Source organism: Epargyreus clarus, unplaced genomic scaffold, assembly GCF_041222505.1.
Source record: "Epargyreus clarus isolate Ecla_fem2 unplaced genomic scaffold, WU_Ecla_fem_2.2 ptg000003l, whole genome shotgun sequence".
Taxonomy (NCBI): domain Eukaryota; kingdom Metazoa; phylum Arthropoda; class Insecta; order Lepidoptera; family Hesperiidae; genus Epargyreus; species Epargyreus clarus.
Window position 1 is genome coordinate 8,765,373 of NW_027332211.1, and position 22,186 is coordinate 8,787,558.

The 22,186-nt window shown below is 33.7% G+C and overlaps 1 protein-coding gene across 3 annotated transcripts; it reads left to right on the forward strand.

The window, feature by feature from the left end:
* Positions 1 to 3: 3 nt before the first annotated feature.
* Positions 4 to 21,193, forward strand: LOC140752737 (very long-chain-fatty-acid--CoA ligase bubblegum). Of its 3 annotated transcripts, none has more exons than XM_073087077.1 (16): positions 4 to 145; positions 6,508 to 6,601; positions 7,000 to 7,204; positions 9,819 to 9,953; positions 10,268 to 10,469; positions 11,569 to 11,670; positions 13,389 to 13,538; positions 15,671 to 15,780; positions 16,181 to 16,321; positions 16,518 to 16,583; positions 17,976 to 18,194; positions 18,800 to 19,034; positions 19,556 to 19,696; positions 20,078 to 20,203; positions 20,344 to 20,464; positions 20,969 to 21,193. In XM_073087077.1, the coding sequence occupies exons 1-16, from the start codon at positions 113 to 115 to the stop codon at positions 21,043 to 21,045; spliced, it is 2,157 nt and encodes a 718-aa protein (XP_072943178.1). In that variant the 5' UTR covers positions 4 to 112; the 3' UTR covers positions 21,046 to 21,193. The 3 variants fall into 3 exon arrangements, with proteins under 3 accessions (XP_072943178.1, XP_072943187.1, XP_072943195.1); XM_073087094.1 differs by lacking the exon at positions 4 to 145 and adding an exon at positions 254 to 557; XM_073087086.1 differs by lacking the exon at positions 16,518 to 16,583.
* Positions 21,194 to 22,186: the final 993 nt, after the last annotated feature.

Below are 22,186 nucleotides of genomic sequence, written 5' to 3' on the forward strand. Positions count from 1 at the left end.
AGCGTGTTATGTTTGAGAAAAATAGAGCGCGCGAGCAAACTTCGCACACTCCGGCCGCGCAGTCGGTTATCAGCACGTACACAGTGGCTCGTGGCAGTGGTGGCACCGAGCCATGGACGCGGACAGCGGACAGAAACAGGCGACGGTATGTGATGTGACTACTGACTACACTTTGGCATCCGATTAATTATAGACCGAGACTTTGTTATAAACATGTGGCGTGTTTTTGTGGTTACCCAAAACTTTACACTACATGAAAACTAAGAAAATACTCAACGGTGATTCGTCCGTGGTGAACTTTACACTGTCGTGTGGTGCGTCAGGGCAAACCGCCAGTTGGCTGCCGTACCTGGGTAGCCGCGGTCGCAAAACCTATGTTTTCCGTTCACGATAACCCGCACAGTCTCAACGTAAATAGTCTAGAATTAGTTACCAGTTAGCCATACGAGGATCTCTAGTAGAATGTGTAATTATAAAACAAAACTGTGATAAAAAGTGATTCAACAATATAAGTAAAAAATATACACTATTATACTTTGGAAGTTATTACAGGACTGGTGAGATTAATTTTAGTATTTATTGCTTGATGCACCATGTACTAATTTGCAAGAGTATATATTGCACGCAATTAAATTTCAATAGAAAATTATTTGTCTCTTTACTATCGGTGCTCTTGAATAATAATAATATAATTTTATATAATATAATATAATACTTTTCATTATATTGTTATTAGTAATTTAATTTTTAAAATTACTGCTCGAAAACATTTAAAAAACAATAAAAATAAATAAAATAACCCAATAATAATCCCGCATATTTTCTGTCTTATCTCTACATATTGTCTACTTGATGTTTCATTACTACGTTTACGTCCACTAACTTCTGTAGTGAAGAATTGTTTTTCTAATAATATAATATTCTTGTGCGTATGAAGTCCACATCGTGCGTCATTTGTAAGTCAGAGTCAATGGTACTCCTTAGTTAGATAAACCCGTTACACCCGTTATGTGACCGCTTTGCCGAATTTTTCGTTTATGTGTTACTCGGTCTTCGTGACATAAAACACATCTTATATAAGGTTGTTTTGTTTTTTACCAACCACGTAACTGACATAATGTTTAAATAACAACTGACCGCAACTTATTATTATCAATTTATTATAAATCCGTGTCTACTTGTTGACACACATCCTAAGGAAAACATTTTGCAACGGTTGGTTAATGGGTTAAATAATAAATTTATGTAATAAACGACCTCCTTAGAACTTTTTCAACTCTCCGGCAATTTAATAAATGAATAAATTAAGTGTTGTCATTAAAATTAATTTTATTTAATACCTACTCGAAAATCAAAATTACCGCCTTAATATTCTCAAGTTTATTTAATTTCATACAATTATAGTGTTGATGCTAAATATGCTACATACATTAATTACTAAAATGTACAAAAAACACTATATTGAAATGAATATAGGTAGATATTGTTACTGCCAGTTAAGCTTTTTACTAGCAGATAATAATTGGAGCGTATATTTACACGCTCTATGGAATAGTGTGGAATATCTACTTATAGGTTGCATTCACCGATAAGTGACGATAACACCAGTTTTTATCGCAATTATCACTAAAAGTAACACATTTAGGTACTAATATGCCTAATTGAAGTTCCTAGCCTCAATACATCTTTTATTTTAGACCAGTTTATCATTTATATTACCTTTATTATTACGCGTACATTGACTTCGGCGAATAATAACACACTACAGTATAATATTTCACTAAAGAAAAAATTGGGAACTAAGTTGTAGTTGGCAACTAAATTGCATTTTTATAAAAAAATACCGTTAGGTATGTACTTATACGAATATATGTATATACCTATCTATAACAGATTAAATATATTTAAGTAAACCAAACGGTTATCTTCTTGTATATCTTGTACCCAATTCGAAACTTGCCAATGTGTGGGAAACCTCGATAATAAGAAATAACAATAAAAAAGATAAGCCAACCCTATACAAAACGTATGATAGTTTACAAGTACGATCGTATAATTATCATTAAATTGATATAAAGAGTCGGTAATAAAAATTCAAAGAAGTTGTATGAAATATTAATAATTGTTTGTCCACGTATCATCGAGCCATTTCTGATTTTGGCAGAACCTTCTTAACATATCTACGAACCATTAACTTCACTCAATGCAACCACCATTCAACATCTCAATATCATACAATTTTAAATTAAATTCCACTCAAACCTTAAAAAATAAAACAAGAAATAAACTACACATTTCATTATAAAAGTATATACACTGAAATTAGTGTACTTATAAATAAATATTTGATAGTTTAAAGAAGTAGTTTTCAACCTATTTAGTAGCATGATACTCAGGGGGAGTATGTAAAATATTTTGCGACCCCCTCGGCTTTTAATCCGTATTTTATAATGTTTATTTACTTTCATGTTTAGGCTTAGGGAAATAACTAATTTAATATCATTAGTCGTTCACGTTGCCAAATGCATTTATATATTTTTTCTTGGTGAAAACGTATTTTTGAACTTTATAATGTTATTTTCTTTATTGAAGTTTCATGAGCCATGCTACTACTCTTATAGAGGCTTTAAGACCCCCCAGGGGGTCGCAACCCACAAGTTTAAAGTATAAGATATATCTACCTATGAGAATCTTTAGGTAATGTTAATCGTAGATAACGTAAATATGGAGTAATGAACGAGATAGGTGGGCAATCAATGACGTGCACATCGTATGATTGATTTAATTATTTACTGCATTTAATTTGCGCAACAACTATAAATAAATAATTACGCCAACAATGTACAAAAACAATTAACAAATACTCAAATTGGTAACAGAATTAAAAAGTATTATTAGACATTTTGTAACACTGGTATTTAACTGTGAACCCAGTGCATAATATAACCAGTAGGTGCGAAGTATTAAATGTATGTAGTATCTATAACGTAGATTAAGTAAACACTAAACTATGAGTATCATTGTGAGCATTAGAAGCAGTAGTAGCGAGGTAGGTAGAAGTTGGCAAAAGTACTGAACAAGATATTGATAATATTTTTAAGTAGGAACTATAATGATCTCTTAATGGAGGTTTACTTGTAAATTACAAAGCCTGGTTACACCTGTCTGTAACTCTAGACTCTAGATTATGATTCAAACGATTCCATACTTTCGGCTAGCAGTCAGTATTACCAGATATAAGGCATATTTTCATATATTTTTTTCGGTTAAGTTCCGATACCTATCGTCGTCAACTAATTACTGTCCCACTCCAAGGTACGGATCTCCCTTCGTCGTGAAAAGCATTACCTATTTAATACTTTTAAATAGGTAATAATAATTCTGCACTTTACTGCGTGTTGCTCAGTCCCAATACTCCTACCTATTTAAAACATCGTTTTCAGTACCTTCACCTTTCTCATGATCACTGTCTTCGTTCCTCCATAAATCTCTCCCTTCAAACTCCTTCTCATACTACCTCCTTCTTCAAAAAATCCTTTTCTACTAGTGCTGTTTCCTTGTGGAATAAACTACCTCTCCATATACGTCGTGCTAAATCGCTTGATACGTTTAAAAATGAAGTTATGAAATTCTATTCTAATCCATAACTTTCCTTCTTCCTGTCGTCATTTGCATGAGATATTATGATCCATTTCTTCTATCAATATTTATTCTCTTATGTGCTTTACTTTATTCGTCTGTGCTTGTTTCTGTTTTTTATAAAAAAAAACTTTTGATGTATGTATCCCCAAAATGTTTTTCTTTAGCATCATAGCGAGTGATAATTAATTTCTTATGTACCTGAGGATGTGCTTATGACTCTAGGTTTTTGACGGTTTTAATAATAGTGTGTTATTACTAATTAATTCTGTTATATTGAAACAAAGTATACGTTTTTCAGACAAGGTCACACTGCACGTCTTAATTATTATTTTTACTTGTAAATAAATTATGTACATACTAATTATTAACGTAGAAATATAAAGATTAAATTTTGGTAAAATAAGTAATTATACAATTATCCTACGTACTACTTATACAGAAGGAATTGAAAAAATGAATGACGTCAAAAATATAACTGTATGTGTATTATCCCTAATGATTGAATTAATTAATTGAAGAAAAATCATAAAGTATTACTTTTATATGAATTTGTAAATAAATATGAATAAAACTTATCGATACGCACGGAGTGAGTTAATTAATTCCGGCTATGCAAAATATAATTCAAATGAATTTATAAATACTGACTATAGAGACGACTAACGGAAAATGACTGTACCGAAATAAAAAAAATCAGTAAATTTGTTATTATAACTTTTTAAGTGCGCTTTAAAGACATATAAAAGTGTAAGTTTAAACGGCTGTGGCCTCCTAATTATTTATAAAAATATGTATTTGGGTACGTACGTATTTTATCTATTTTTAGGTAACCTGAAAAAAACTCGTAATACGAAACTGATACATAGGTAATTTACGAGAATAAATTCACCATTTATAGTTAAATGTATAATATGTATGTTCGCACGGCAGTAGCAATCATTAACACGGACAGGCGCAATCCTGGCTACTAAAGCCAATATCATTAACTACAGCAAAATCCTTGTATGTAGAGATAGTCGATGTCCAGCAGTGAATTTCTAAGGGCTCGTGGATGCATGTATGATAAACTGATAGTGCAGTACCTTGTATAGAAATACCTTGTATATTCTTGTATAGAAATAGTACAGATAAAATATTTAAACGACTGTAATTCTCTACTCTACAACTCTACATACTTATAAGTCAGCTGATTTGTTGTGTTTAATAGTTTAAGCATAATGATTATATTATTTTATCCTCCACGTGGTCACACATGGTCCGCGTGTCTGACTGATGTGCAACATGGGAAACTATTTCTATTCCCTTTCAGATGGATAATCTAAATCATGAACACATTTTAACATAGAGTACTTTAGAGCATACTTCTAAGTATGCGTGTTGTGTTATTCTGGCACCCACAATATAGAGAATTGTTGTTTTTTGTGAATGCCTACTTGTTTTTGAGATTCCGGTTCATTTAGAACATGCATTTCTCTATAGCTATGAATTCTTAATTAGATTCACAAGTAATAATAAAATCTTAAAGTTTTTAATAGACCTTCACACATTATAATCTACAATGTTTCATATTCCCCGATATCAGCAGATTAATTAATCTTCTTATGTAATTTCACTTATCTTTATTCAATATGGTGAACAAATGCAGACACATTAATAGATAGGTAAGAAATTAATTTCGCTACTCGATAAGTTAATCAATCGTTCAAAATACCCTTAGTGATTGTTATCTATATCAGTATGGTATCTGAATATTTTGATAAAATGTTCGCAAAAGTCCTTAAGCACCAGGAGGGGAGATTGCAATGTGATCAACACTCTTGTCTCTTATCTTTGTAATTCGCGCTTATCCAAGCCCTTGTTGTCCCCGAAATACCTTGGATTAACTTAATTCACTTTGAGTAATTGTTATGTGTTAATTTATTTTTATGTCACTAAAACTTTTTGACAAGAAGTATTAAGTAAATATTCGTTTGATCTTTGTCCATTCCTAATCAAGATTACGTAACGTAAGCCATTTATATTTCAAAAATTAAAATGACGGACTCTTATTCTTCTGTTTTAATTATATCGGATGAGTTTACACGACCGGTATTTTTTTATAAGCGTTCTAGAACAAACATCGGTTACTAAAATAATGAAAAACCCCTTGTTTATGTATACTGTAATATAATTTGCTTAAAACCATAATTAAAACTTCTTACGTTGGAGGGTTATTGCTTGGAACCTGACGTAAGTAGCTAATTACTTTTTATGTGGAACAAAAAGACAGGTACAGATGAAACAATCTGTTACATAATTATGTACCTACTTTAAGTACGTCTATCCTGTTATGCAGTCGATTTTTGTGTTACTGGCATGTTTTGTGTTTTAAGTTAGAGACTTTACGAGTAGAGTAGGTATCAACGTAACTAATAAATAATATACCAAGTAAGGAGTGATTTTGTAATTAAATTACCTCTTCTATTCTTATGTAAATTGCATCGTAGAATCGCATCACGCTATTCTTTCCTTGATAGAATTACGATAATAGCTGTTTTATAGACGCGTTGCGAGACTCGAGAGGCGTGGATGGCCAAACCTAATAATAGATTCTACGTAGTATTTAGCGTAGCCATGTAAACAGAATACAATTTAAACGAAGCATGTTCCTATGTAGTAGTAACATAAACAATAGGTATATCGGCTGCAATAGTACTTTGTTTTTTCGTCGTTATACGAACGCAATCAAATATTGCGTCGATTAAAATTTTCGAAGAAAGGAAACTCGTTGATATTGAAATGAAACGAAATAAGGTTTATGTGCACTTATTCACTTGTGAGTTAAATTAAAATTATTTTTATTTATCCGTTTTATTTTGTTCGCAGGAAACGTCCACAGTAATCGTAGAAAACGGGGAGGAAATAGTAAAAGTGAATACCATGCATGTTCCCAACGGAATCAATCAAGCTTTCTTAAATGGTAAGTTAAAATTTATCAGTATTCCATTTGGTGTTAAGCTATTGCACTTGATAGTAAGATATTAAGTTAATATTACTTGAAAATTAGAAATAGTTCATTTGGTTTACAGAATACAGTTCTGTACCCTTACCATGAGTTTCTACGTTTTGACAAATGTGACTGTTTTGGTATTCGTTTACGTATTTGCCTATACTATTTCCAAGCAGCGCCCCTAGCGGACTGTGTCAGAACTTGAAAATTGTATAGGCCAATTCTTAAACAAATACCAAAACAATCATATTTGTCAAAACGTAAAAACTCATTGTAAGGGTACTGTACACTTATTCATGGAGAATTTTGCAGTCTCTAAAAGTGTTACTTACGTAAAAAGTATATTACCAATAAGTATGTGCTTCTAGGGCCAGACCAGATCATCCCGGCGGATGACTACATATCATGTGTCCCTGGAGGTCATGTGAAACTTCGTTTGGGCTCTCGTGGGCTCGCAGCAGAACCTCCAATTTCAGTGCCAGGATTACTTAACAGAACAGCCGCCAGATATCCCAATGATGTGGCTCTGGCTACCAAGAAATCAGACGGCAAATGGCACAAAATTACGTACAAGTAAGTGGTGCTTTTTAATAGATACGGAACCTAGACGTTATTTAAAAATTTTGTAAGCATTACATGGAAAAGTGTTACTCAATATACGATTATTGTTTATATTCTTCGTAACTGTAAATAATTTTTATATCTAGCAATGTATTTTTATGGAAAAAAAAGGAATAAATACCTACTTACTGTCTTGCGTTGCATGCTCCATCTATTATAAGATTATATATATAAGAGATTTCCACGTATATAGTCACTCATCACGATATCTCTGGAACCATTAGAGCTAAAGACTTGAAATTTGGTAGGAATATTCTTTTCACCGAGTAGAGGTCAGCTAAGAACGGATTTTACGAAATTCCACCCCCAAGAGGGGTTGCGGGGGTGTTAATTAAAAAAAAATCACATTTTAAAACTACAGCTCTTATAGGTATGAAACTTAGTCAGGATATTCTTTTTGGCATGTTTGAATTTACTAAAAACTAATTTTATGATATTCCACCCCCAGAGGGGAGTGCGGGGGCGTTGAAAATTTAAAAAAAAATTATCTTCCAATCTATCGCTTTTAAAACTCTGAAACTTGACCAAAATATTTTTTTAGCATCTATGAGTTTACTAAGAACAAATTTTATGATGTTTCACCCCCAGAGGGCTGTGCGGGGGCGTTAAAATAAAAAAAAAATGTTTTTTCCAATCTATAGCTTTTGGAACTCTGAAACTTGGCCAGAATATTTCTTTTGGCATGTTTGAATTTACTAAGAACTAATTTTATGATATTCAACCCTAAGAGGGTTGTGCGGGGGCGTTAAAAATATTAAAAATTTGTGTCTTCTAATCTATAGCTTTTAGAACTCTGAAACTTGACCAAAACATTTTTTTGGCATGTTTGAGTTCACTAAGAACTAATTTTATGATATTTAACTCCAAGAGAGTTGTGCGGGGGCGTTAAAAATAAAAAAAAAAAAATGTTTTTTCCAATCTATAGCTTTTGAAACTCTGAAACTTGGCCAGAATATTTCTTTTGGCATGTTTGAATTTACTAAAAATGAAAAGTTGTTGGAACTTTATTTTATAATCCGTTAATTTGGAAGAAACCACTATGAAAAATTATCATTGGACTTAATGAAGCATCTGAGTCACTGTTTTTTTTAGATCAACCCTTAAGACGGCTATAAAAGGGTGTATGCATTATGCCTTTCTGTTTACACATCTGTTTCAGCATTTTTAGCAACTCAACAATCAACCCCAATAGGGTACTATAAGTAAAGAAAGTTTCTTTAAAAACCGTTATTGAAGTTACTTCCTTTGGCATGTCTGGAAAAAGAACAGCAGAGAAATTTGTGTAGGGCGAAATTCCACGGGCCGTCGTAACATATATTTTTAACATGGGAATGTATTGCGCGTGCTGAAGTGCAGAACAGCGGTTTTTTAGGGTTCCGTACCTAAAGGACAAAAACGGAACCCTATTACTAAGACTTCGCTGTCTGTCCGTCTGTCCGTGTTTCACAGGGCTCTATCTCTGGAACCGTAATAGATAGACATTTGAAATTCTTACAGAGGATGCATTACGGTGACCGCTATACCAACAAATACTAAAATAAAAAAAGTTGAAAACAAATAGGGGTCCCCATACAACAAACTGCTATTCGATATTTTTCCAACTAACTTTTGAACCGTTAGAGGTAGACAGTTCAAATTTTTTACAATGTGTGTACTTTGGCTGCTGCAATATTAAATACTAGAAATTTAAAAAAATGAAAATTTTGGTTGTACGGGACCCTCCAGGTGCGAGTTTGACTTGCACTTGGCCAATTATTAGTAACGCGCAGACCCGCGGGCCACAAGGGAAAGTCGCGGGCCATACACCACCCGTGGGTGTCGGGTTGCCGACCGCTGGTGTTGAATATATAATTGAATATTGTTAAGCTTTCAGAAATTTGCTGATAAAGTATTTATTAATGCATATGTACATGGGAATGTTTTTGAAATTCTACTAAGGAGGTCAAAGAAGTTTATTCAAATTGGCCTACTTTGGACACACTGCGTGCCAACAGTTGTGTTTATGCGTGGATTAGTAATGGTGATGTGGTAGACACATAGACAGGGCTACAGTATCCCTTGCCTGTCGTACGAGACTAAAGGGGGACTTCTGGAGTTGCGGGCGGCAAGAATGGGAGCTCTAACCGCCCAGCCAGAGACCCTAGAAAGAACCATTGTATGTAAGGCCCCATATAACATGGACGGTTCCTGTGGAATAGTGTAAATAATAATTATTGTAATTAGAGTTTTAGTATATGTTTCTGAAGAACGCTTGACCAATTTAGGTACACAGTGACGAAAAAAAAGCTTTTATTAATTAAATATTAATGCTACTTTATCGTTAAAATTGTTAAAAGTACAAATTTACGATCACAGTTATTTGTATGTCGTATCATATTTTTTTACGCGGGCGAAGCCGCGGGTTCTGCTAGTTTTCAATAAAGTAACAACAATTCAAAACGAATAACTATCTAGTTGGTAAATAATTATTCAACAAACAAAAGTATGTAGAGTCGACTTGATTTGTGCTAACAAGTAAAACTATTAGTAAGATATGATATCTAGTATTATTTTCGTTTATTTACAGACAGTATCAAGAGCGAGTACGCACAGTAGCAAAAGCATTTCTAAAATTAGGCCTGGAACGTTACCACTCCGTCGGCATTCTCGGCTTCAACTCGGAGCAATGGTATCTAGCAGATTTGGGTGCTATACACGCCGGGTAATTTACTAATCATTTTAAGTCTTTTTAGAGTAAACTTTATCCAATATCTACCTAATAACAGCAGTGTTAGGCGCTGCTGTGTTCCGTTTTCAAGGGTGTGGTAAGGGAGACAGACTTTTCCGAGGCGTTCCAACTTAGTCCTCAGGGATAGCGGCGCTTCTGTGGTCGACCTCAGGTAGGAATATCTAATCCTATCTGGGTTGATTATAGATGTCCATGGGCGGCAGTAGCATCAGGTGGACTGCATGCTCGTCTGCTACTCCTATATTATAAAAAAAATCTCCCAATAACATGATTATAAATATTTACAGAGGTTACGCCGCGGGTATTTATACCACAAATTCTGCTGAGGCGTGTTTCCACTGTCTCGAGACGTCACGCGCGAACATCTGCGCGGTACAAGACAAGAAGCAACTGGAAAAAATATTGGCAATACGTAGTCGCTTAAAACACCTCAAAGCTATTATACAATGGGAGGACCCAGTGGATACGTCCATACCTGGACTCTATAGTGTAAGCATAATGTAATTTATGTCTAGAGTTAGGGAAAATGTTCATTCACCGGCCGGGCATGGTCCGGGTCTCGGCATGTGTGTGACTGGGTTTCGATTGATATAAATATGTTATCTAGATTGTACGTAAAAAAATAATTTGTGTACCACGGCCTGTGTATGGAACGTTTAATGCCTGTAGAAATAAGTGAACACATCGGATATATACAGTAGCTGCAAAGTCATGCAACTATATACAGTAGACGACGCACCATGTCCGTCGCAAAAAACCATGTCTGTTGTGTTTGGCACGCTCAATGTCTGCCAGTACAAACCCTTAAAAATGTAAGGTGCTGTTCTAATAGAAGACAATTGAGCGATTATCGGATAAATACTTGATGAGACGATGAATGACCGGTATGTGCAATGATCGCGCGAGTTAATTAAAACACATACTGATGTTGATTATCAGTAGGTATGTTAGATCGTGCATTCATACGATCAAAGTTCGCGCGAACTAGTGATAATCGCATAATCGTGGTCTGTCAGGATGGATCACGCAACTATAACAAGCGTATAAACTTCCTAAACATTATCCCTGTTTATTCCACATTTATCGAAAATTTCGAATGTTAAATTATACCAACTTTGAATATTATCACAGTTTTTTACCTTTTCGGCCATTAGTCAGGACCTCAATGACCTTTTAATCTTAGGTTAACGCAAAGGTTATGAACTTAAGTCGTCAAGTCGAATTATGTATTAGCATTATACCTAAATCTGAAAACTAAAACACAGTAGGTGTAAAAACGAAAATTAAATATTTAGTAATACAACCTCTTACTTATTATTAGGTGTTCGAACTCTCTTTAACGAGTTGCGTGACGCACCAATCACTAGCCTGTCACGCACAGGTTACGGGTTCGATCCCCGGCCAGGAACATAACTAAATGACGAATTTAGATTCATACCTGAGTCTGTACGTGTGATCATGGCACTCGGGTCACACTGAATGTGGATCTTTAATTTACAGACCTAACGTGGGAAGTACTTATTATCTTTAAAAATTAAAACTAACATAATTGTTACTAAATTAATTTCATTTCGTTTTCTTTCTATAGTGGGACCAACTTATGGAGATTGGAAATAAGGAGCCGGATACCCAGCTAAATAATATTTTAAAAACCATATCGGTCAATGAATGCTGCACTCTTGTTTACACCGTAAGTGCTCTATTTTTATTTGAATCTCTACATTTATATGTAAGTATAAGTAACATATTTCAGTTGTTCTGGTCAATATTAAGTTTGTATTTGGCAATTCGTGTTTGTTAACACATTACTGTCCCATCGTTGGGCACGGCTCTCCTTTCAAAGCGAGGAGATTTTTGGCCGTAATACCTTATCTAAGGTAGTCTCATACTAGCCAAGTGCGTTAATAAAGTTCACGCACCTTTAAATAATGGTCTACTAAAACAAAATAACAGAAATACCTACGCATCTAATATAATTAACCTACCTTATTAGTTTTATTACCTAATTACCTATAAGAATTTAAACTATATCAATTTAGAAATAATTAAAGGTACAACTACAAACCTATTAACAAATACAAGTGCATACTTTACATTCCTTCATAATACTTATGCGTCTAGACAAATATCATATTTCTAAAAGGTCGAATCTATGAATTTTAATTACATTGGAAATATATCGCGATTAGATAACCGGTGTGATGCAATTTAATAGATATTTTGAAACTAAATAGATTTGCCAAGTAGAAAGTTATTGTGGAAGGAGCATAATATTAAATGAAGCTTAAAATAACAATTTAATTATCTAGAAAAAAATAATCGCAGGCATATTTCACATATAATATACACCAGTTAAAAAACCAATGAGCCTACAAAAAATCTCAACGGGGCATCTATCAAATCTGTAACTTTCGAAGATATTTGCGCAAGAATTATTTTTACCCATGTAGCAGCAATAGATTGTTTTCTTGAGCGTTCTATTATATATCTATCGTTATGCCGTCCTAATTCAGATTGGGGGAATTAAAATATATGCACATAATGATACACAGTTAACTCGTGCTTAGCTGGGTCAACTCTATCACAATAAAGTCAGGCTTTAATATAAAAATACGGTATGTACGATATTTACTTTATTTAACAAATAAAATAATTACAAGTAGGTACATAATACATTTTACTATGTATAATTTTACCAATATTTTTGTTTAACAACAAATAAGTAGGTAAGTACCTACTTATCAGATTCCTAAAGATTCGCTTTAATACCTACACCTGATGTTTCGTCATTTAATGATAAGAACATCGCGCGATTTTGATAAAAAGTTACGAAAACCATTTAGTAGGGAATTTTTGACACCTACGTAATATTTATTTCAGTCACTAAGTCATTTTCGAAATGCGTCATGATTTATTATTTTATCTATTTTCGTGTATTTATTTTTAGTGCGCTCGGTTGGAACTTTTAAGTGACTCCATTTTTTCCAATTAACTGCACTGCGCACGTTATTACCTAGATTTTAATTATGTGAACCTATTTGACCTACATATATGTTAATATTATTAATAAATAATAAGTCTCGTTATTTCAGTAATACATCAGGTACCTACCTACTTACATACCAACCAAGATTCCTAGAAGTTTTATTTACTATGAGGCTGATTAATTATATGAATGTATTGTTTTTACCTTCAAAATTGTACACTACAAAAAGTCCCTCTATTTTTAAAACTAAGTAAAATAAGGAAATAAATAAAATTAATAGTTATGCATATTTCCTTACAAATAATTAAGTATTAAATTACATATAACTTTACTACATTTTATATGTTAATATTAATTAAACATAGTTAATTATGTAAACGAAGAAAAATAGATTAGTGTAATTAAAATGGTTTCATTTCCAGTCGGGTACAGTCGGCCCACCGAAAGCTGTCATGCTGTCACACGACAATCTAACATGGGATGCCTACAGTATCGGCGAGCGAGTGGGGGACCTGCAACCCACAATTGACAGACTAGTCACCTTCCTGCCCCTTAGCCATGTAGCTGCGCAGGTAATTATCAGATGTTATTCAGTATAGGTCAATATTTTACGTACGAACGAACTCATAAAGTACGTACTACGTACCTACGTACTTCACAATGCCATCTATCTTTGTAATCTTCACTCCCGTAAAAAATCTGCATGAAATCAATCATAGATCCAATCAACTGCTAATATAACGCAGAAATAAATAGCGCTGTGGTATGGTGGTGGTGTGGTAGATATGTGGTATGGACGTATGGTACACCTCTCAAGAACACGACACGACAATTTAGGCGTATCGTAGGAGGTTTTTATGGTGATTATTGATCTTAAAATATATTACGTTTTTTGAACACCCACGTGGTCAAAATACACTTTAATTTTTTACAAAAAATATAAAACATTAATTTATTTATTATAATTGAAATTTTTGTACATTTACAATTTCTGAATCTTGGATATTGATTACAGATTCTAGGTAGATAATGATAATTCGTTAGATACTCATCGTCTACAATCGATATAGATATCGGTAGTATCGGACTACTATACTATAGGTAGATAGAATCCGGTACATACGCTCATCCGTTTAACAAAAATAACAAGATTGTTCATAATAATTAGATAATTATTTATATCTGTGATATACTCGTATCTAATCCAAGTTTATTAAAAGATATTAAAATTACAATTAGTAATAACTTCAGAAATAGACATTGGACTTTCCAGAACGGCATCTAGGTGTACCAACCAGGTGTTCATACCGCATTGCCAATGTTTATCAGCGCTGATAAAAGTTTGCACAGTCATCATGTTTAATGCGTTTTTATGCGCAAACCCTTGTCAGTATTTTATATTTTCGTGAAAAGCTGGCTACGGTATAAATAATAATGCATGCTGCATACAAATTACAAATGTTACCAAAATCAGCTCAGCCATAATTTACAAGATTACCTCATACACATATATACAAATACTATGAAGTGTCTGAAATTTAGATAATTTTCGAAATATCCGTACATTACAAAAACTCAACGACCAATTTATGATTGTTTTATTTTTTACTATCTTATTTAAAACTACTTCGTACCCCAAAAATATCTCGGAGGTTATTGTAAATTGAAAAAAAAAAACACAAAACAATAGGTAAGGCTTAGAAGGAAGCTCGTCTTGAATAATGTAACAAGGTAATGAAAAAGTGACGTAGGTACCTATAAAATATTTAAATGCAGCGGCGCAGTGGAGCGTAGCTAATTTAATAATTTAATGTAGCACTGACAGACCTGTAATAATATTTTATGCTGCGTTTACCTACATTATTTAGGATCATGATATATGATATATGATACCTCATGATATATTAAAACTATTTTTAGTGTGGTAATAATAGTGGTTAACCACCAAACTATTAACAACAACACTATGAATATTATCGTTACCCGTCTGTGGAGGGTAATGTTTTAAGAGGGTATGTAAATGTATGTGTGTCGTAAGAATATATCTCATAGTTCTGCATGCCCTGCAGCCCAGACTTTATGACGGATTTTAACATAATAATATTATGAGATGTCATTAGATAGGCTAAGTATATATTTCTTTTTAAATTAGACAGTCAAATTTTTTATTGTTTTTAAACTACCGGCTACTTAGTACTTATAGATAGGTGCATGTTATTAAAATGAAAATGAATGAAAAAATAATGAAGCACATACATAACATTTTGTCGGCGGATAGATAATTATTTACACTGCAACTTGCAACTTATCCATATCTTTATTTAGGATATCGGAGTGTAAATGTATTTATCGCAAACGAAAAAACACATTGATTTCAGGGGATTAACCTGCTGAAAATACCAAGGATACCTACCCATAAATATGATTATAATTCTTCCTTTCTATTATCCTACCCATACCTACTGATACTTTATTTGTGCACTACAAACAATACCGATGTATAGTGATAGAGATAATAATTTCAAGAAAATTCTTTACCTTTCTGAAATACCCATAAGTGCCTGCCTATCTAATTTCTTTGCCATTTATTTCAAGAAACTTACGTAGTCGTAACTTCCAGAGGTCTAAATTTAGCATTTTATAATGCTATGAGTTATATTGATAGCTAATTATTTATTTATAAAGTAAATGGTTCTCATCACAGGTGGCGGACATCTATACGACGCTACATTACGCTGTGCCGGTGTACTTCGCGCAACCTGATGCCTTGAAAGGAAGCCTTGTCGAAACATTGAAAGAAGTTAGGCCTACAAGGTAAATCCCACTGCATTAAGGAGCTTACATGAAATTCTTCTAGCCCGACTCAATTCTTATAATCTATGATTATCGCTGAAAGATGGTGGTTGATTTGGAAGCACGTCTCAGTTCTTTAAAAAAGTTATCTAAAGTGTGTGAAGTTTATCAATTCGCAATGTGATGGACTATATCCTAACCCCAGTACAGTAAAGATACAGTCTTTAAGAGGAGACCCGGGTCCAAAAATGGGCAAGTAATGGGTTGACGAAAATGAAAGCTTTATACCCGTACAACATAGAAAGAACCTAATATCTAAACAATAACGTATCCCTTTATTACTTAGATGTCAGGTTCTATTGTTCCCTCATTTTTTAACGTTTCAGTGACGCATATATTATTTTTACAAATCTCTTTAAAGGTTTTTTGCTGTACCTCGAGTGTGGGAAAAAATGTATGAGAAAATCATTGCAGTGGGGAGTTCAAGTGGATCCGTAAAGCGGTACATTGCTATGTGGGCGAAGGACAAAGGGACAAAGCACCACACCGCGCGAATTAATGGGTAACTATAAATATTTTGTATTATTTTTAATTTATAAACAAACTAAACAAAGTTTTGTAGGCACGTAAGATCTTTAACACCTTTAAATTACACACTCCAGAAATAATAATACTTTGAAAACTGTTCCTATATTCGGTATTTCGGTAATGCTCCAACATATATCTATAAATATTTTATAAGTTCTTTCTTTAAATAGAGCCCTCTCAGCCGGAATGATCGGTCTCCCGTTAGACTTCACAATCTCCGAAATGATTAAGTACTGGTATGTAATGTATCCCCAGGACTGGATTTTGTCCCAAAACCTTTTGCTTGTAGGGCATTTTCGTTGACCGCCCATTGGCTAGTATCGCTTGAGTAACTTTAGGAAAGTGGTTAAACCGACCGTCCAAAGTTACTCGACGACTATTTTGTAGCGTAAGCTTAGACAGATTTTTCGAATGATACTGAACATGTGACGCCCGTATGGCAAGTGCAACGGATTAAGCGTCTGGTCAGAGGCTTAAGCGATAATATGGTATCCATCGCAACAATCGCTCATGCGATAATAGCCATTGGATGATCAATAATAATAATAGTCATTGCCTTATATTCATACAGTACCGTTAATGCGCAATTTTCCGTAAAACCCGTATTTAGACCTAGCATGTTATTAGCACGATTTTGCATACTTTGCTGTAATGACGCATGTTTAAACCTTGAATTAATTATTGTTTAATATATGTCAGATATGTGTATTAGTGTGTAATTGTAAACTGATAACCAAACAGGATTATTAACTTCCACCGCGTGAATGACGCATGCTAGATTAATTGTATTGTAGAGTGACAGTTTCTAATAACAAATCCGTAATCCGTTGTTTCAAAATTGCTTCTGATTAATTGAATACGTAGATATATTAATAATTTGTTATCCATTCATTAAAAATAGGTAAATAGAAGATTAACAACATCATAATGATTTAATTACGCTATGATTGCGATATAGTGAATTTGGTGTAGATCATAGTATAATATTTTTTGTAGGTACCTACAAGGTAGAGTCGTCCTTATTTTTTCATGATATTCTGATGATATTCTGATGATTCTTGTGGTAGGAATATCATATATTGATATTCCTACCACAAAGTAGCTGCTAAGTTACGCCATTAAAAACGTATGTCTATAAATAATTCAGAGTCCTAGGACAGTCGGAACTTACCATGTGGCTGTTAGTAACTAGCCTTGGAATATACCTACTCCTGAATAATTTCGTGCAGTCCACAGCCAATCGATAACGAGGCAATGATCCAATTGCTTTGACCTCTTTGAGTAGGTATTATTTAACAACACCTATGAAGAACCTGAACTCAGTCTATTTGATAGGTATTCATTTGTTATTTGCATTAATGGAAAAACTTTTAAGTATGCTGAAAACCAATATTTTATATTATAAATGTACCTAATCATATATAAAAAGCAATCTAGGGTTATATTGTCCAATCTAATATTACCAACCAATCCTTAATCTACGTTCTAACATCTTTCATTATACCTACCTATTTTATTGAGTCACACGACAGATTCCTTTTGCCTATTTTCTTTTTCATTGAGCATATTTTATGTGATAATGACCGATTATATAACTGATTGCATAACTAAATATATTTTTGGAACAGGATGGACGGTACAACGTGTGGATACAAATTGGCAAAGTCGCTGGTGTTCAACAAAGTCCGCGAGTCGTTGGGGCTGGACCAGTGCTTGCTGTTCATGAGTGCGGCCGCGCCGCTGTCTCCGGAGATCAAGAAGTTCTTCTTGTCGCTCGACATTCCCATCATGGATGCTTTCGGTATGAGCGAGCTGGCTGGAGCGCATACCATCAGTATATATCCCAAGTGAGTAAATGTTACTTTTCGAATACATTTTATTATTTTTTTATATTGGAGTAGCAGACGAGCTTGCAATCCACCTGATGGTAAGTGGCTACTACCGCTCATGGGCATCTGTAATCAACCCTGGATAGGATTGGATACCTGAGGACTAAGCTGGAACGCCTCGGAAAAGTATGTCTCCCTTACCACACCTTTCAAACCAGAACACAGCAGCGTTTATGAGCTGCTGTTATGAGGCAGAAATAGGTGTGGCCACAAATAACCACAAATAGTTCTACCACCTTCAAAATTAGATATATTGATTAATCATTAATAAAGGGCGTTAGTAGCACAATTAAGTCATAGATTAAAATACATTATACGGAGTTAAGTGATACTAGGCCAGGCCGGTGTCTGTACAAAGCGTTTGAACTACAATCGTTATAATAATAAAACGATAACTTATAGATTAGCCAATTTTATGACACTTTACTGTAAACTAAGCCATGGGTAATATAAAATTATATAGAAATAGGTAGGTATGACTGATAAAAATATTATTACACACTAAACATTGCATATAGGTTTAATATTCTTCCATTTTTAACGATGTTATTATTATTTTTCAGATTCAAATTGGATTCAGCCGGAGAAATTCTAGATGGAACAGAAACAAAATTCGACGGTTCAGAAAGCGTAAATGGTCCCGGCGAGGTGTTAATGAGAGGACGGCACTTATTTATGGGTTACCTGTTCGATGAGGAGAAGACACGACAGACCATCGATCAGGACGGCTGGCTGCACTCCGGAGACGTCGGCAGAGTAGACAGCAACAACTTACTGTACATAACTGGCAGGATAAAGGTACTTAGTTTTTTATAAGTTATGCAATTTAATTTAAATAGGTACTGGCAATTTTTACTTTAGAAATGTGTACGAACAAATATCCGCCGTTTTGGGAGTCGGGTAAAAAGCAGCAATTAAAAAGTTCATCTGATTTGGACTGACTGCAGCTTTTTGTAAAGTCAATTATACTGACATGGTTAACACTAAAGCATGGTTTGTAGATAAACACGGATCGTTAATAATTTAATATCGAGTGAAATCACGTTTCGTTTACTTGTTAATATATTGTAAATAAACTGCTATCATCTTAGGCTTAAATTGATTCATCAACATAACACGGGACTTGAGTAAATTACATTCTATAAAAACCACAGAAATTTAGTACTTACTACTTAGGTATATCGTGTTCTTCAGTCCGCCAGGCCTCATTGTGACTTGCTTTCCAATTTGCCTTAATTCATAACTCAGAAGCGCGAATATTACTATCACTAGACAAAAATAGATCTATGCACTTGACCTAAAAGACTGTTGCTTTATAGGAACTGCTAATCACGGCGGGTGGGGAGAACGTGGCTCCTGTATTAATAGAACAGACGGTGCAGTCCGAGCTATTGCACGTCAGCTACGCGGTACTCATCGGTGATCGCCGAAAATTCCTTGCCATCCTGCTCACTCTTAAGGTAATATATTTTTTATATACTTCTTGAAGGGTAGAGTCACCAACTGAAGGCTGCGAGCACGTTGTACGCAATTTTATATTTTTCGCTTTTTAATTTTTTTATGGGTAAGAAGCATTATTTAAAAATACTTCTTCTATAACTTTTGTTTAAGTGTGACAAAAACGGTTCAGCCGTTTCCATATCTACCCCTGTTTTTAATCCAATCAATTTAAGACATTTCAATGACGGGTTTTATGTATGGGCACCATAAATATATTTTATCCTACTGACGTAAGGGACATAGTTAGTATAATATATCTATGATGGGCACGATACGAATATGTAACTATTTCGAAATTAATTGAGATAAAATTTATAGGATATTTATTTTGAAAATTCCAGGGAAAAATAAACCAAACCACAGGTGATGCTCTCGACGAACTTGATACTGAAACAGCCAAGTGGGTAGCGAGTTTGGGCAGCAAAGCCACCACTATAAGCGAAATCGTTAAAAACAAGGATCCTTATGTAAGTAGAAAACATTAAAATTTGTATATTGTATAGTCTCCATATAACTTCTATGTAGGTATATATTTGCGATTGAACTACACAAAAAAATAATTTAGAATGATGACAAAAGCTATAAACGTATTTTTAATATATTTCAGGTATACAAAGCAATTGAGGCGGGTATCGCTCGGGCAAATAAAAAAGCCATCTCCAATGCACAAAAGATTCAAAAGTTTGCCATATTGCCAGCGGACTTCTCAATGAACACCGGTGAACTAGGTAAGGATAATTTTTCATTGAAATATATATGAATTAGAATAGAGTAAATCGAAACGAATTTCCAACCTATTTGTCTTCACACCTTCGATTATGGTATAGTTGATCGAAGGGACAAACTTACTATTCGTAGCCCTAAATATATAAATATTTAACAAAATAATGCACACATACATTGACCTTTTCTTTCATTTAGCTTCAAGAGCTTCGCTACTATTACATATATAACATAACATTTTATTATATAAAATTATAGTTTTACAATGTTAGTTATCGTACTCCTCCGAAACAGCTTTACCGATTTTCACCAAATTTTATATGCATATTCAGTTGGTCTGAGAATCGGCTGCTATCTATTTTTTATTCCCCTAAGTGATAAGGGTCGTTCACCCTTAACATTTTTTTTATTTATATGGCAACACATCGTTTGCCGGGTCAGCTAGTTATATTTATATCATTTTATTATAAAAACTACATAATTTGTATTAACATTACAAATGTTTTCAGGTCCAACGTTGAAAATCAAAAGAAACGTCGTTTACGAGAAATACAAAGACATCATAGAAGATTTCTATAAGGAATGAGTTAATTATAATTAGATAGGGAAGGGGCAATCGTAATCAAGTAATTTAATACATCTTTGCTCAACTAGGGGATAGCGCGACTGAATCAGATTGGTACTTCACGGGGTGTAAATAATATTTTTATAATAAAACACATTTGGTTAAAGAATATTATAGTTTTATTTAAGATATTTAACAATAAAATATGTCAAGTATATAATTACCTATCTAATCTCTTTATCGACTATCTATATAAATTATAATACTTTTGGAAGTTGGAATGCCATTTTCATTACATTTTTATCAATAGTTTATTTTATCCTATTTAGTATTAAAATTTTTAAAATGTAATTATCGTTTATCAATAAAAACGACATCATAACTCACTTATATTTTTCAGAACAACAATTCATTTTGTAAACTGAAAATTGAAATTGACTATTTGAATCTATTCATAAATTTTTGACTTACATAATATTACCTTGTATAATTATCTTATGTTGTATGTTTTACCTAATTAAGTACATTTTGACTTTTGACTTAACAAGTTAATTTGCAAAATATTACGAATAACGTAAAGAAATGGTTATCTTTTGTGGTTTATTAATCATAATATCTCATGCCACAAATAATACAGTAACGCGTGATTCTTTTTATCATTACGAGATAGTGGAATGTACCACGAAAGAGTAATTAACCTAGTTACCCTTAAAATAATGAATAACGTAGTTATTACCAAAAGATAAGATAATTTCCTAAATTAGAAACAGACAACATATTTAATAGAGAATAACAAGAAATACAGGTAGAAATATATTCTTAATATGCTTTTTTCCCTTACTTACTAATGTAGGACACTAAAATAAATTCATAATTCACGACTGCCACGTGTAAGAATTTAAAGTAATAGTTGCGATAGCTGTGTGTTAGGTATGACAGTAGTTGTGTACGTCGCTAGTAGTAATACGTATACGTAAGACGTATCCATGCGGCCATGTGAGAGGTGGTTAAACGCGATGGGACTGGATCCAAGCTTGATGTATGCAAAATGAGAGGTGGTTAGACGCTGACACATAGATGGGGCTGCAGAGTTATCCAGGTCTGCTGTGGCCGCGTGCTGTATGAGACGCACGATGCGGCTGGATAACCAGCCTCGGTGTGG

Bases quoted from the DNA above. Each gene is read 5' to 3' on its own strand.
- LOC140752737 (XM_073087077.1), top strand. From the start codon at position 113: ATGGACGCGGACAGCGGACAGAAACAGGCGACG. The intron at 6,602-6,999 runs GTAAGTTAAAAT...ATGTGCTTCTAG, and splicing joins CAATCAAGCTTTCTTAAATG to GGCCAGACCAGATCATCCCG. The intron at 13,539-15,670 runs GTAATTATCAGA...TTCTCATCACAG, and splicing joins TTAGCCATGTAGCTGCGCAG to GTGGCGGACATCTATACGAC.